The sequence below is a fragment of the Brienomyrus brachyistius genome, chromosome 25, assembly GCF_023856365.1.
Source record: "Brienomyrus brachyistius isolate T26 chromosome 25, BBRACH_0.4, whole genome shotgun sequence".
Classification (NCBI taxonomy): domain Eukaryota; kingdom Metazoa; phylum Chordata; class Actinopteri; order Osteoglossiformes; family Mormyridae; genus Brienomyrus; species Brienomyrus brachyistius.
The window spans coordinates 9,320,305-9,335,762 of NC_064557.1; the positions used below are offsets into that span (position 1 = coordinate 9,320,305).

General features: G+C 49.9%; 1 protein-coding gene across 1 annotated transcript in view; it reads left to right on the top strand.

Annotated features, from left to right (window-relative positions):
* Positions 1-484: 484 nt before the first annotated feature.
* The window catches only part of galntl6 (polypeptide N-acetylgalactosaminyltransferase like 6), a 98,996-nt gene continuing 84,022 nt past the window's right edge, over positions 485-15,458 (top strand). The window contains exons 1-2 of the mRNA XM_048996545.1: positions 485-754; positions 1,072-1,322. Coding sequence (XP_048852502.1) covers positions 1,197-1,322 — 126 coding nt within the window. The 5' untranslated portion in view covers positions 485-754; positions 1,072-1,196. The remainder of the gene's footprint in view (positions 755-1,071; positions 1,323-15,458) is intronic.

Consider the following 15,458-nt stretch of genomic DNA (forward strand, 5'->3'; position numbering starts at 1 on the left):
CAGCTATATAATCACGTTAAACTTTAATATTTTAATTCTACCATACATACCTCACTTAGGCTTATTTATAATAAAATCAATTGAAAGAACTCAAAGCATGTATTTTTTTTGGTTTATATTGGGGGATGGGGGATATGAAGGCGTGTATTTGTTTAATCTCCAAGAAACATGTTACATTTTATCTGAAATATATCCCAACACTATACTTTAACCATTTTTTAGCAAAAAACCTTGCATTATGTAGCCTAGGCATTTTTAGGGTAAATTCTCGCCAAGGTGGCCAAAATTCGGCATCAGTCCCCGCAAATGCCATCAAGTGCCAGTCTCGGTAAACAGGCATGCAGCAGGACAACGGTGCCATGCACGGGGGGGCCGCGCGTGTCCCACGCCTCCGCTCCGCCGCTCGAGCGTCCGGGATGTCGCGCTGCTACCGCGCGGTCCACGTGGTTCTCGGCCGCAATATGTGAACCTTGGGCTTGTACGGAAGGGGGTGGGGGGGATGATACCTCCTTATGTGCGAGCAATGCAGTTCACCGGCTTTCCTCCGGAGTCGGTCGCGGAGAGCGCAAGTCCAACTCAATTTTGCATCCGTGCGCGTGTGCTTGCAATAAAAGGAGGGCAAGGTTTTTTTGTCCGAATATTTTGCACAGACGTCTATGAGATTCATGTTTGCAAGCAAGATATCGTGTCATTGATGAGGTGGACGTAAACATCTGTCCCGATTTTAACAACGCCGTGCCGATGAGCCTGAATTGTAAGTGTTATTAGATGATCTGTATGCTCATCTGTGTTGTATGTTTGTGTCCGTGCTGGTAGAGCCCGCCGTCTGCTACCAAGCGCACGCTTTTATGTATCAGACCATGCCTTATGGCCAATTACGTATGGATGGTTTCTATTTAATGTTTTATATGTAGTTAAAAACGACACGTACATATACAATAGAATAGTCAGGTTGCATTTTCGCAGTTGTAGTAGGAATAAAGATATACCCACATTTCTCTAACGTCTGTAATGAGCGAGTTGCGCGCATTCTTATTAACCGGGCTGACGGGTGCTGTTTTCTGTCTTTAGGTGAAAGTTTGCCGGCAGTTTCCCCGGAAGGTAGCTCGTCCGTCTCCTCGAGGAATTCCTAAGGAATAACACGTGTGGAAAACGGGAGACTCGGGATTCCGCCCGGAACGACGCGCTTCTCCACGATGAAGAGGCGCCAGAAACGTGTGCTGCAGATGGCATTTTTATCCACCGTAGCTCTGATTTTCCTGCCCAACGTTGGTCTGTGGTCCTTGTACAAGGAGAAGTACCTGATGAAGACCGGCGAGCAGGTACGCTGATCGCAAAGCCCGTGAGAAAAGGGATTGCTTTCTAATAGTCTGCATAGGTGATTTGATGCATGTGACACACTGTCAGACTTAAAGGGACAATCCAGGTAATGTTCGCTGGACGGCATGATGGATGGATTGATGGATCCCTGCAGTTTACAGATCGCTGCATGTCCGCTGGGCAAAGTTGTGTTTTGTTCTGGGTGTCAGTAAGCTAAATGTTACTCTGTGAATATAACTCTATGAGTGAATATTCCCCGTTCCCGTGGCTCTATAATATAGTCCCGGATTTAATAAGCATAATACCCACTCCCACACTTAGGCCTATTAGTCCTAGTCTGAATAATTTTTTCAGAAGTGATGCTTCAGGCTCTGTGAACAAACTGTTATTTTAGAGTTTGTGCATTTAAACACCGTTTAGCCAGCTTTTTGATTTGACATTTCGGTTTCTCACATTTTAAAAACTGAGGGTCGCATTACTAATATTTCATAATGGAGCAATTTATAGAAAATGGATCGATAAAGTTTTTGTACTATTTAAAAACGTATGACGGGTCATGGGTTTGTTAATTCAATCTGTTTTTTTTAAGAAGACGCATCTAGTAGGTTGCGTTAATTGTCCGTCTTGTGATTTTGACAGAAATTGACGGGTCATTGTCCTCTCAGACCAAATCTGGTGATTTTTAGATGTGCATTTTAAACTTAAGGTTTGACTCATGTTTGTCGAGTGTTTTCTCTTGAGTTGCAGTTTAGGTCGTTTTTTATTCCGATGCGCTTGATTTACGACCAAAGTCGTAAACTGGTTGCCCTGTTTGGATGTTAACATGTATAAAGTCCATATATTTTGATATTTGGCCATTTAATCATTAAGTCAAGTGCTGCTATTGGTTTGGGAATAAACATGCCGTCATTTCGCGGGATATTCAAGGTTTCCGAGTGTGAGGTTGGTAAAGACTTAAGACTCTCATTTTTTAATTATGTGAATTTGTATCTTGTCACGGTCCTGCCTGGACAGCATATCGCCTTCTCTGACTAACTTTTCTTAGCATGATTTTTTTTCCTTCCCCATATTTAAAGCCCACTTTCATCCGTCATGTACCTTCTGTAATCGTGCTCTGGCTTCGCTGCATGTCACTGTATTACGCAGTATTTCACCGTATTTCGCTGTATTCCACTGTATTCTGCTGTATTTCTCTCAGTTCATCTGTAGTACCGGTACATTTCATCACTCTGCAGCCGCGAGCCGAGCTCAGCACAGGCTGCGTGGGTGTAGGGGACGAGGACAGAGATGGGGATGGAGAGATGGGGGGGTGGGGAGATCGGGATGAGCATAGAGACAAGGAAGGTTGGGTGGAGATAGGAGAAAAAGGCAGGGGGGAGGAGGGGGCGGCGATGGGGATGAGGACAAGGATGGGAGCGGGAATGGGGGCTCAGAATAGACTTGGTGGGGGGGGGGGGCAATGTCAGAGACTGGGAGAGAGTTGGGTCAGAAGGGGATTAGAACAGGGGCAGGGTGGGTTTGGGGGGGAGTGACTGACAGCAGCTTTACAGCAGATGGAAAATACATGATAACTGATGAACTGGTGGTAAAGGGGACTTCACTAACTAACACACTGTACAGGGGTTAGTGTCCATGGATGTGTGTCTTACCCCTCATTTAGGGGGGCGCGTTAGTACAGTGATTGTTACAGCACCTTTATTTCGAGGCGGGCGGTAGCTAACTGAACTAAACTTATTCATATAACAGTAGCTTGCTGTGTTGTCCATTGACACAGGATAACAGGTCTGAGTCACAGGGCAGGTGCTGTAAAACCTGAGCCAAGCGTCAGTGATCGATAAGGATGGAGTGGGATCCGCGTGTTTCTGCTGGGAATACGGCCAGAAATCGCGCACAAGCGGAAAGGGCTTTACCCCCCCCCCCCCCCCCCCAGCGTGTGCTCAGCGCTGGCTCACCGTTTTAAAGCAGCTGGAATCGGAGCCTTTTGCGCGTCTTCCTAAAGTTTGTTACCCGGCCTAGATTAGCTGTAACCTCTTTCCTGTGTCCCTGTGACTCAAGTAAGAAATGTCACCACTGCTGCTGCGATTTCGGCCTGCTGGTGGTGACCAGCCGTTATGTTTACAGTATCTTATTGTTATGTTTTAATATGATATTATCATGCCGGTTCTCCAAACCTGAGCCGTATACAAATAAAATTTTAGCTCCTCAGTCTGTCCTGCTGAATTCCGGACTCGTGCTTGATTTTCCAAAGTCAGACGTGAGCCCGCGGATTGAGGAACGAGGAACGTCGAGAACATGCAGGGTGCGTAAATGCTTAATTATTTCTTTTTTTGATTGAAGTCTCTGTCCTTTCACAGACAAAAGCCTCACTGCCCTCAGTGCTCTGATAACCTTTTTCTCCATTCATAGATTTAGTGGGTCATTAATCAAATTAGTTTAAACTAATAAGATTTTTATGATAGCCGTAAACGTAGCCCTACTGGCAGAAGAGAGCAGGGAATCGCATATCTTTCTGGACCTACGGCCATATTTGAATGACAATGAAACATTAATCTGTGCAATACAAGCATATTTATGACCTTCATGAATATGCATTTGAATATTCTCAATCTGAATGCATTAAACCGAGTGAGTTTTCCTGTGTAAAGGGGTCGGTCAGTCACAGGAGTGGACAGCTGGGCTTGTCTTGCTTAGCATGATGATCAGACCCTGGGTGGACCATCGAGATCATGGGCACATGACCGTCACATGCCATGCAGATGCCAGTCAGTGCCACGTGGCGGAAGCTTAATGTATCATGAGGCATTATGTCCTGTGAATGTCGGCGCCCATGTGATCTGGGCCTTTGCATCGTGAGATGGACCAGCAGGATTTTCATGTTGGGGTTGGACCGAGGCCTCGCGTTTTCTTCCCGCGGTGGTGCAGGGAGGATGTGGATCGGGGATGGAGGACTGGAAATTTCCCATAAACCACCTCCTGTTTTCTTATTTCGCAGCATTGTCCAAGTCAGCCGTTTGCCTGGTTCTTAATTTCGCCATTGTAATCCCCTTACGGGTGTCACCCTTAGGACTCTGCCACTGCCCCCAAGCGCGGCCTGCATTTCCCAAATAACACCCGATGGCCAGTTTATCTGTTGTTTCCCCCACGGTGCTGCTAAACGATGGTCTTTCCATGGATCGATGCAGGCAAAAATCTCGGACAGCTCCGGGGCCTTTGCATTTGGATTTATGACCTGCCACCGGGATATTAGATGAGACGGAATTGTTCGTGTTGAGCTCAGTCCCAGCCCGATTAATTAATAGAGTACCGTGCAGACGTCTGTGGTGTGTACGCCGTCCATCGCGGCGCCTTACCCTGATTGTTCACCTCTCAGTGGTCTGCGGGCAGCTCCAACCCAATCCGCCGTGCCCTCCCCCACCTGTTCTGCCCCCCTGCATTGTTCCATCCTCCTTTCTCACAGATAATTGCCTGGGTTTGGCCATCGCTGCTCGTCGCTCCTAGCTCGGTGTCCATCCCGGCCGGTTAGCGCTGCGATGCCCCCTGCCCGACACCACCCTCCCTGGTGTGGTCACGGGCCACTGCGGAGGTGACGGGCGACCGGCCCTCTCGCAGGGCCAGGCTGTGCCAGCCTGCTCCGGCCTGCAGACATTGCCAGATGGAGCCTCGTCCTCCCGGAATGCTCCGGGCCGTGGAAAGATTCGTTCCGGATCATTGTCCGAAGAGGTGTGACGATCAGTCAGTCACATGATACATTTTTAATTACAGGTCAAGAATAAATGTTCCTTCTGAGACAGATTGTGGGCTTGGAATGGGGTCAGAGAAAGTCCAAGCGCTTATCAGCAAGTACAAGGAAGTTTAAAGTGTTTTCTCGTCTTCAGCCGGCCTCAGAGCCTTTAACGTGTGTGAAGGATGCCTTACAGCGAGGTCCCTGACCGAGGTCTGTTTGGGCGGATGTACACCGTCCCGAGTGACCTTATATGCCGGAATCTAACCTGGCAGCGGCTAGCAGACCGAAGCGCTACACAGGGTTAGCCACCTCAGACCGCGACTGGGGGCCGAGCGCTGCCCGCAGTCAGAACTCTGGCGATAAGTCAGAGCCTGTTTATTCGGAGAGCTTTGGAAAAAGTTTGCTTATTTTGACTCTCCGAGAGGGTAAAAGCCATGCCTCTGCCTGGTGAAGGTGCCGGAAAGGCACGGGATGTAGTGGAGCATGCGAGCCGGACCACGGCACTGCGGCCGAGCGGCTTTATCCGGGGCAGCTGGGATTCTCAGGGACTTCGAGTCCGATTTGCAGAGCCGGTCTGGAGTATCGCTAAATGTGTGTTTTTGTTCCGTTTTCCTTAAGTGGGGACGAAAGTTCAGGCACGAGTCGGCTTTTCTTCTCCGTTCCATCTAGCGGGAATCGGATGCTCACAGCGGGGGATCCTGGGAAGCGAGTCGGCCGATCTCACTGCAAACGGCAGCGGCGCAATAACATCAAGGATAAACAAAAGGGAGATGAATATAAAATGAGAGGCACTAAAAGAAACAAATATGTGAGTTTGTGTGGTTTAGCTTGCCGTTCCACAGGCCCGCGGCACCATGTTTGGGATGAGTCCCCGAAAGAGGCTTATTTTGGCATCATTTACTTTCTCCGCCAGATTTTGGGCCAGTGTGGCTGAGTTTAGGCTTCGTGGGGAAATAAATCACGTCATGACGAAGTCGGCTTCTTCAGGAGATATGAATGAAGTTTCCAGCTCATTCTGTAGCTAGATTCTAAGCACAACGTTCACCCTGTTAGTGTGGTCTGTCTCATTTAACATTAATTGGAGGCATCGGGAGCCGTTGCTAGGGCATAAATACGCGGCGATGTTTACATTCAGCAGAAACGGGGATGGGAAGGGAGGCGCAGCAGGAGACACTGAAATGCGTCGTACTTGCCTTTAGGCGGGAAAAATCTGGGTATTGATGAGAGTTAATTTCAGCAAACCGAGGTCTGAGAATAAACTAGAACTTCGGCCCCAAAGTCCATGAGGGATCCATGGACAGAAACATGTGGGCAGCGGGGAGGTTCTGACGATTAGTGTTGTCGTAAGGCCTGCTTAGTGAGACACGGCAGTGTGACGTGGGGTCTGTGGGGGGCGTAACAGCCAGTGGCGTTCAGTGAGACTCCGATCCCCCGTTGGTTGCATCCCCTCCCTAAATGCGCAGCGTTCCTCAGATCGGTCAGATGCAGCTTTCCATGCCATCCACGTTAAAACTGACATACAACCCAACCAATTTAAACCACATTTGTTTACAGCGCAAATTACATTTTTACATAATTGCTCCTTGCCCCCAACTACGCCTGCTGTCACTGGCATGAATTTGAACGAATCTGTTTATTTTCTCTCTCCTCTTTTCACCGGCCGCACTGACCTGCCGGTATGTTCCGCTCCGATTCAGAGGTGAGCGCTGTCGTTCTCCTCGTTTATCCTCTCGTCACACTGACACGGCCGGGATCACCTGTCCGGGTGGCAGAGCTCATCCTCCGGGATGAAAGGAGCCCCGGAATCTCGGAACGTCCTCCGTTTTTGTCATTTTCCTATTAATGCCGTGTGACAAAATGCAGGCGATGGTGCCCGCGAGCTGTCACTGTAATCTATGTCTTATTTATTATTTCATCGCGTTTTGTAAAGCTTGTCTTTAAAATTCATGCTATTTTGTGGCAGGGGGAAGCTCTGGTTTATTAATCTTGAATTTTGTGTAATGATCAGCCAGCAGAAAATCAACCCAAGAGATAAAGTCATTCATGATGTCCCTGATTTGACAGAGGTGTTCAGTGACGTCTTGTGTTCAGTGATGCGCACAGCTGGGGACAAACTCAGAATGCTGTCTCATAACTGATAGGACTTGGGCAGCATTAGACAGCATGTCACTGGAGGTGGATGGACGGCAGATATATAGAAGTGATACATCATCGCCTCCTGCTGGCCGTCTCGGGTAAATGCATCGTGGCGTTCTGATCGGGAATTACGGAGCCGCGGAGGACCCCCTTTACTGAGAAGCGGATGGTTGGTGTTATATGGTCGATGTTTACCGTAGCAATGGGATTCCCAAGTCGGGCGACTTAAGGCGTGACTGAATCGGCTACTCGCTCCGATAACCGCTTAACCTTTCTGTGCTGAGATGATCTGGAGCTCACATGGGGAACACCGGCGGTGTGGGGAGAGAGAACCCAGACAGGATCCCGGGGTGTTGAGAGAGTGTGTTCAATTCTGATAAAAATCCAGGTGTAGGTTAAACACAAGCTGAACGTTTCGATGTGGAGAATTTGTCATTTGTACAGGTATAACGGAAGGTGGGCAGAGAGCTTTGGATGAGTACAGAATAACACGCAAAGTTCACAGACGCCGATCTATGGAGGTTAGCGCCAGGGATGATTTATGGGAAATCGCGGCTTTCGTTCTGCGAGGGCGCGGCTGCTACCCATCCGCACGTGACCATTCCCTGCGAACGTAATAAGCTTCAGCGGGCCTCCGGAGCAGCGCCTTATTGATTTACTTTGAAGGTATCAAACACTATCAGTTGTCTTAATTAGCGAACATAGCTGGAGACATCCCAGATATCTCTCATGAGCGATTCCGCGGCTAACCTTCCCTGACGTGTATTTTTTTTAGTTAAGGAAAAATCATCTCCGGAAGGAAGGTCAGGGAATGTGGTTCACGCCGCGTCCTTTTTGTGTTGCTAATCATTTTGCAGTTATGATTTATATTTAGCTGTTTGCGCAAGCGGCTGTGGTCGGTAGGGTCATTCTCTGCTGGCGAGTGTTTGCCACGTCCTATGCCGTTGGCCCCAGATGTGTACACCACTCTCCATTTAGCAGATTTCAGGCAATAAAATCAGCAGAAAGGACGTGGGACCTCTTTAATACCGCCTCAGTCCGCCGCCACGCTCGGGTCGCCATCAGGTCTGGCAGTATGCCTGTTGGATATCGTCACGGTTACGGCTGTCGAATAGCAATTTAAAAAGTAGCTGTAGTTTCATTGGCATCTGGATATGGTTATATGGTGCTAAACATATATATATATATATATATATATATATATATATATATATATGGGACCCGGGTTCGAGTCTCCGCCTGGGTCACATGTGTGTGGAGTTTGCATGTTCTCCCCATGTCGTCGTGGGGTTTCCTCTGGGTACTCCGGTTTCCTCCCACAGTCCAAAAACATGCTGAGGCTAATTGGAGTTGCTAAATTGCTCATAGGTGTGTATGTGTCAGTGAATGGCGTGTGAGTCTGCCCTGCCATGGAATGGCCCCCCATCCTGGGTTGTTCCCTGCCTCGTGCCCATTGCTTCCGGGATAGGATCCGGACCCCCCGCGACCCAGTAGGATAAGCGGTTTGGAAAATGGATGGATGGATATATCTCATACAGATAAACGAGACTAAAAGGGATAGAATGTAGTGACATTGCTTGACTCATGATGCGAAATACATTTAAGAGAAAGATTGCATCGTTAATGTTTATTACTTCCTGCATTTGAACCGTGTTTTGGGATTGTCATGCACCGCAAACACCAGTTGGGTCAGGTGATCTCGGGTCATGACCCAAATCTACCTGGTGCTTGTTTCTGAAGTGACCTCTGCTCGGGAGACGGCAGGGTGTGGATTTACGTCACTCCGATTTCTCGGGTCACGAGGTTTTGGAAGAGGTCCGTTCAATTTCTGGGTCAAAGGTCAGCGGTCGTAATGAGTGGACTATTAATGTTAAAGTCGATGCGTTTCCCAGCCCATCATTATTTTATGTTCTCTTCTGTTTTTTGAGTTTTTCCACTTTGTCTCTGGAACCAAGTTCGCTGGAAAGACAAAGCCTTTCAGTTGCTCATGTGTTTGAAGAATAACTCGGGGAATTTAAGTCTGTGGGAATTAACGGACACTAGGACCCAGGGGAAATTCATTTAACGTTTCTTTGGGGCCCATTGTTCTGTCCCTCATCTCTCTGAGACTCTTGGTCATTCAAACAAGGTCTCTGCCTGCTTCATGCTCAGAATGTAATGATTGTTTTTCAGAAAGGGACTATTTGAGTCGCTAATTATTTTCTTTATCGTCTTCCTCTGGTGTCGTCAGCGGCTGAGCGGGTAACAATGGTACGGCTCAGCGCCATGAAGCAGAGTAGGGGGGTGCGCGGCTTATTATTTTATCATTTATACGCCGAGAAATGGAAATTGAAGTGGGGGGTGAGCGGCATGTGTGGAAAGGTGATGGTTGGTGACCTCATGGTAAAATTGTTGGGGGTCAAAGTCAGTGGGCGGAGTCTGTCCGAGGAAGCAGTCCTGTGATTGGGAGTGGATTGGGGTCGCTATGACGATGGGCACCGCTGAGGGCTTCAGCCCAGACCAAGATGGCGGTCCCTCGCCTCATGGGCCGATGTAAACACGGCCTCTTTAATTCCTAATCTCCCCTCCCAGTTATGAGTATTGATATAGTCTCATGTGTTACTGCTGCTGGCCCTTAATGATAGTTAGCTATTAAGATTGATGTGGTTTATGTCCGTGTCCCCTCCGATGGACAGGAGGGGGCTTCGAGGATGCACCCCCTCCCCCATGACTTGATGGCATCATTGCTGGCCAGAGGCTGTACACTTTGGGCGCAGTGCTGGGAGACTTTCCTGTGGCCCCCTCTTCTATATCCCCTCCCATCCTCCCACTCTGATGGATGGAGCTCCATTCTTCCTTACATCTGTTCGTCCTGCATTTCTCTCTCTCCCTCCACTCAGTTCAGTTCATTCTGTCTCTTTAGTTTAAAAAAAAACACTCTAAGTATGGGCCCAGTACTAGAAATAGAGAAGTGCTGGCCTCTCATGTCGGTGCGATTTCAAAGACTGAGTCAGTACACATCCTCTGACAGGCCCTCGACCTCCATGCACCTGCGGCCATAAATGGAATCCTGGATGGTTCTCATTCCGGCTGTCAGTCAAGATGCTGCAGCCAATCGGCTCATCCGTCCACTTAGGTCCCACCCACCTACGGAACTTGTTGCAGCGACTCGGAGGTAATGAACTCCCTTAACAGACAGTCTGATGTTAACTGACACGGTGTTCATTATTTCCGCTCAGGTACATCGTCTCCTGGGGCAGCGTGGCTTTGCAGCTCGCCCGTCATTATAAACGCGCGGCTGTGTTTGCCGCTCTTCATCTTCCTATCTCTGCGTTTAGATCTTCCTTCAGGCAGATGACGGCTTTGGTAACGCGGCGACGTGCTAATCCCTCTTTAAGCCGCATACGTATTTAAAATAAACACCCACATCTATAGATAGATTAGACAGATATATGAATAGATAGGGTAGGTGCAGGCTGGCTGGTTATTTGTTGCCCCTAGGTAGATCCATTCTGACCAGTACATCCGGAATGTTCCAGAAGTCTTGACTGTCTCAGGGGTCCTGGCATGGAATTGTGCGGTTTTCCGACCACCACATCACCATGTATCTTTCTTTGAGATTGCGATCGTCTCTCGCTGGCCGTACCCATCCTCCATTCCTGTCAATCAGGCAATTTGGTTCCGCCTGCCCCAGTACACATGGACCTCCAGCCCATCCGGACGCAGTGCGGCCCCATGTGATTGGCTAACGATGAGCTGACATGCCAGAGCGAGAGGCAGATGGGGAAGAAAGAGGCACGGCAGACAAAGACGTGCTCGCTCGGGCTGACATGTTGATTCTTTCCCGGTACGTGGGAACAGAAATGAAAACGTCTTGTCTAATGTGGCCCCTGGAGCTGATCCCCCGCCCCCCCATCCCCTGAATCTCGGTCTCGTTTACGCCTCCCTGTCTCTCCTTGGCAGAGCGATGCATATTAATATCGGAGCAGCGATGCGATGCGGTCCCTCTGCCAATCCGAATCTGCGTCTGTCTGAGTTATAAATGACCTCTTGCTGCCCCCCCCCTCCCCATTCACCCGGACCCTGCCCGCCGAAGCTGTCCGCTGCTGTATTCATTTGGAACGTGCCAATGTTTATCTTCCATGCGCGGGGATTAGAAATGTAATCACTCCTCACCGGTGACATTCATGCATCTTCAGAGCTGCTGACAAAACGGTGGAAAACAGATGGGTTTTTCCAAAAGCCCTTATTTTCTCTGTGTTGTTTTGCACTTCCCGCTTGCGTGTTTACAAGCCGCACGCGGCCGTCGGGAGTGCTGGGATGGGGTGCGGCACAGGAGCCGCCGTGCAGGATGGCGCGTTTGAACAATGCGATGCCGCTTGCATTTGCATGAGAATGCGATTCTCTTTGATGCCGGAGAATGACTGCGACACTACAATGAATATAAATAAAAACACAAATTCATCCATTCACCCGTTCGTCTGCATTCCATAGCTGCTTATCCGGTACGGGGTTCTGACATACCCAGAACATATTTCGGAAAGTAGGGAACATTAGCCAGGGTTCAGTGTGAGTGGGATGCATGTCCAGCACAGGAGACAGAGTCCGGTCCATAGCTGTGTACCGCATGAGTGAGATGCTGGTTCAATGCAGGGGACAGCGTGGGCCGAATGCCGGTCCGTCGCAGGGGACAGCGTGGGCCGGATGCTGGTCCGTCGCAGGGGACAGCGTGGGCTGAATGCCGGTCCATCGTGGTCGATTGCGTGGGTGGGATGCTGGTCCATCGCAGGGGACAGCGTGGGCCGGATGCTGGTCCGTCGCAGGGGACAGCGTGGGCCGGATGCTGGTCCGTCGCAGGGGACAGCGTGGGCCAGATGCCGGTCCGTCGCAGGGGACAGCTTGGGCCGGATGCCGGTCCATCGCAGAGGACAGCGTGGGTGGGATGCAGGTCCATCGCAGGGGACAGCGTGGGCCGGATGCCGGTCTGTCGCAGGGGACAGCGTGGGCGGGATGCCGGTCCATCATGGTCTATTTGCGTGGGTGGATTGACAGTCCGTTACCATGGAACACATGGACAGGATGCTGGTGTATCGTAGGAGACAGCCATTTCAGGGGACAGCTAATGCAGAGGACACTGTGGTGGGACGCAAGACCATCGTATAGGATGATGTAGCCTGGATGCTGTTGGGATGTGGGGCACAAATCCAGATCCCGTTTCCACAAATGCAGCCAGTCTGTCCTGTGCAGTTCCGTCTTTATAGATATTTATCACGTACATAACACAAATTACCTGGCATTCGCTGTGACAACGTCGATCGTCGTTCATGGGTAACGTAACGACATGCCATCACACGTCGAGTCTCCCAACAGCTTGACTCATGGCTTTAAGCTTGTCAGTCGTAATCCTGCATTTGTTGTTCGTGTTGACAGGGCTACGTGTCCCTAATTCTGCCTGCCTCACCTCGCCCTCGGCGCTGTCTCCGACCTGCCCACCCTGACCTGCCCACCCTGACCCACATCCTGCCACTTGAGACCCCTCTTCCCGGATGCGCTGCTTCTCCAAACGCCTCCCAGCATCTGGCCTCCTCTGCAGATGGAGAGTGCCTCTGTGTCGGATCGGGGGGGGGCGGCAGAGGCCCTCTCTCCACCACAATGTTAATCAGCCCCTGCATCAGCGTCTTAAGAGTAATTATTACCCTGTGTATTTATTTGTTGTCAAATTAGGCAGCTTTTAAATGGCCGCTGAGAGGAAAGCATCCCATCTCCTTAATTAATCGCATGCCCTGTGACTACAGCCCAGCATCCCCCCCCCCCCACCAACCGAGACCCAGTGGAGGCAGAGGTGGGGTCATGACCCTAAACCTGGGGATGGCGCATAATGTGACATCACACTTTATTAACCAATAGCTCGATTCTCGGGCCAGACGGTGTCAGTCTGTGATTTCCGGGGCTCTCTGCCGCTTCTCCTGTGTGTATAACGAGTTTTTGTCGGATTTAAGACTTTTAATTAAACCAAAATGAGAAGATAAACGGAACGTTAGCGGTTTAGCGGTTAGCAATCCCCTCTGCCGCCTCCGCTGGTGCTGCAGAAAGGCGTGTAAAAAAGAGTCGCTTTATTGCGGTTTTGCCCACAGCATCAGCGCCCATGCAGCGCGGCGGTTTAATAAGAATCCTGCGTTATTTTGAACTTCTTTTCAATAATTAAATGAATATCCCGCTTATGCTCAGTGCTTATTCTTTGTTCCTTAGTTATTATGGGAAAGCAATATGGACTCATAAATGCAAAGCTAATTTATTACCAGATTTTAATTAACGTCGTTTACTTACAACACGCCCGAAGATTGAGAACGTCAGTGGAAAGGAGGCTTGGATTAAATAGGACCTCATATTGTGTGAGTCGATGCCGAGGCAGGACTGGATCCAGCAGCGTTCTGGCGTCCCCGGCGGGATGTGAGAGCCCACCCCTTTCGGCCCTGTGCAGGAGACAGGAGCCATAATTACCAAGCTAATTTCACAACACTCAGCAGTGATCTGAATGTAAAAACGATAGGATTTGGCTGAGGCCAGATCTGGCGGCTGCCCGGATGGGCTACGGCAGGGCACGGCAATGCATCATGGGAAACCATTCATACCGAGTTGTTTGGAAGAAGCAATAACCTTGAATTTTAAAATGGCAAAACAGTAGCATGAGGTACCATTAGTGACGGGGGCTGGGTGGGGTCATTAGAGAAGCAAGCAGGCCAGGGGTGGTGCCTGCATTTCACATTCCTGCCTGGCCACTAGAGGGTGATAGCGGTTCTACAGCAGGTTCTAAGGGAGAACAAGGTGCTTGAATTGGGGGGGGGGGGCATGTGCTTTCAGCTCTCAGAGCATTTCGCATCATGTATCCATGGTGGCGGTGTTATATTTCCCTTTCGAACCCGCTGCCTTCCCCGTCTATTTTTATGCACTGAGTTCCTCGTTGTTAGGCAGAGTATATAACTCCCCCCCCCCTCCCCAGCTGAGATGCCGTCCTCGATTATCACACCTATAAAACGACAGAAATCCGCACAGATGTCGCTGTTTGGGGGCGCTGCTACTCCACACTTAAATATTTACCTACATAATACAGCGTGAGTCACGGCCTCATCAAACCACCGCTGTCGTTTCTCATCTTCTGGGCCTTTGTACTTTATTATTATCAATCATCAGGTCGAGGCAGACGGCGCTTTGGAACGTTCCCCCTTCCCTCCGGATCTGCGTGCTTCCCAAAGGCCCGTTTGTTGAGTCCATCGCTTCCTTATCCTTTAACTTTTTCCAGGCGCTTGTAGCCTTTTTCCGATTCACTGAATCTTCTCTTAGTTTCCCCGAAATAATACAGCTACATTCTGGTCATTTTTGACCTCGTTCGAGGTCACGATATATAAAATTCCTTCATTTCACCCGCTTGTTCTCTGGTTCCTCCTTGATCTCGCCGCCTTAGCGAAGGTCAGCGCGAGTTTTTCGTGAAGGACCAGGAGTCCTCAGATAGATTTACCGTCGCCTGAAGTGGCGCGGCTCGCGCTGACATTTTATTAACCCCGGTTAACGTTGACTGACGCCCCCATTGGACTCGCGGTCAGCTAAGGGGGGGCCCTGAAACCAGAATCTGGGGAAACCGCAGATCCACACGAAGCCGGGAGGCCCGCCAGTGGCCTCGTCGCTATCGCAGTTTCCGACGCCATCACCCAAAGCCTGTAGGATCCTGGAAGAGCAGGTTGGGTAGATTACAGACAGTCGGAGTTATTAACAGTGTTGCAGATGGACATTGTTTTAAAAATCTGGAAAATTCTGGATGACGAAAGAGGAGGGACCGGGAGTGTGATTTAGGGGGGTGCTTTTTGAGGCCAGTGCCCTTCTGGGGGCAGACAGGCGATAAGAAGCAGGCAGAAGAATGGCCCCCAAGTGCGATTCCCCCCCCCCCGCCATGAAACTCAGCTGACAGGCACTCTGTGAGCCCACGGGCGACACAGATGGCCGACTTTCTTGCTGCTTAGGATCATCCATTATCTATCGTAACAGTCCTTTGCAGAGACTGTGACCTTACGCATGTATATAATCCACACAAGGACGCGCCACTGAGCCCAGAAGTGGGTACTTTAACTGCTGCCCCCCCTACTGGTTAAACGTGAGGTGTGCAGTGTGTCAGGCCAATTGCGAGTGTGTTTTGGGTAATGTTGCCACAGCGCACATGCCTTTAATGCGACATAACCTGCAGCTGTAATTCTGACCACTAGGCAGCGCCATTCCCAGAGTAACTCAGCGGCCTGTTGTTAATGCG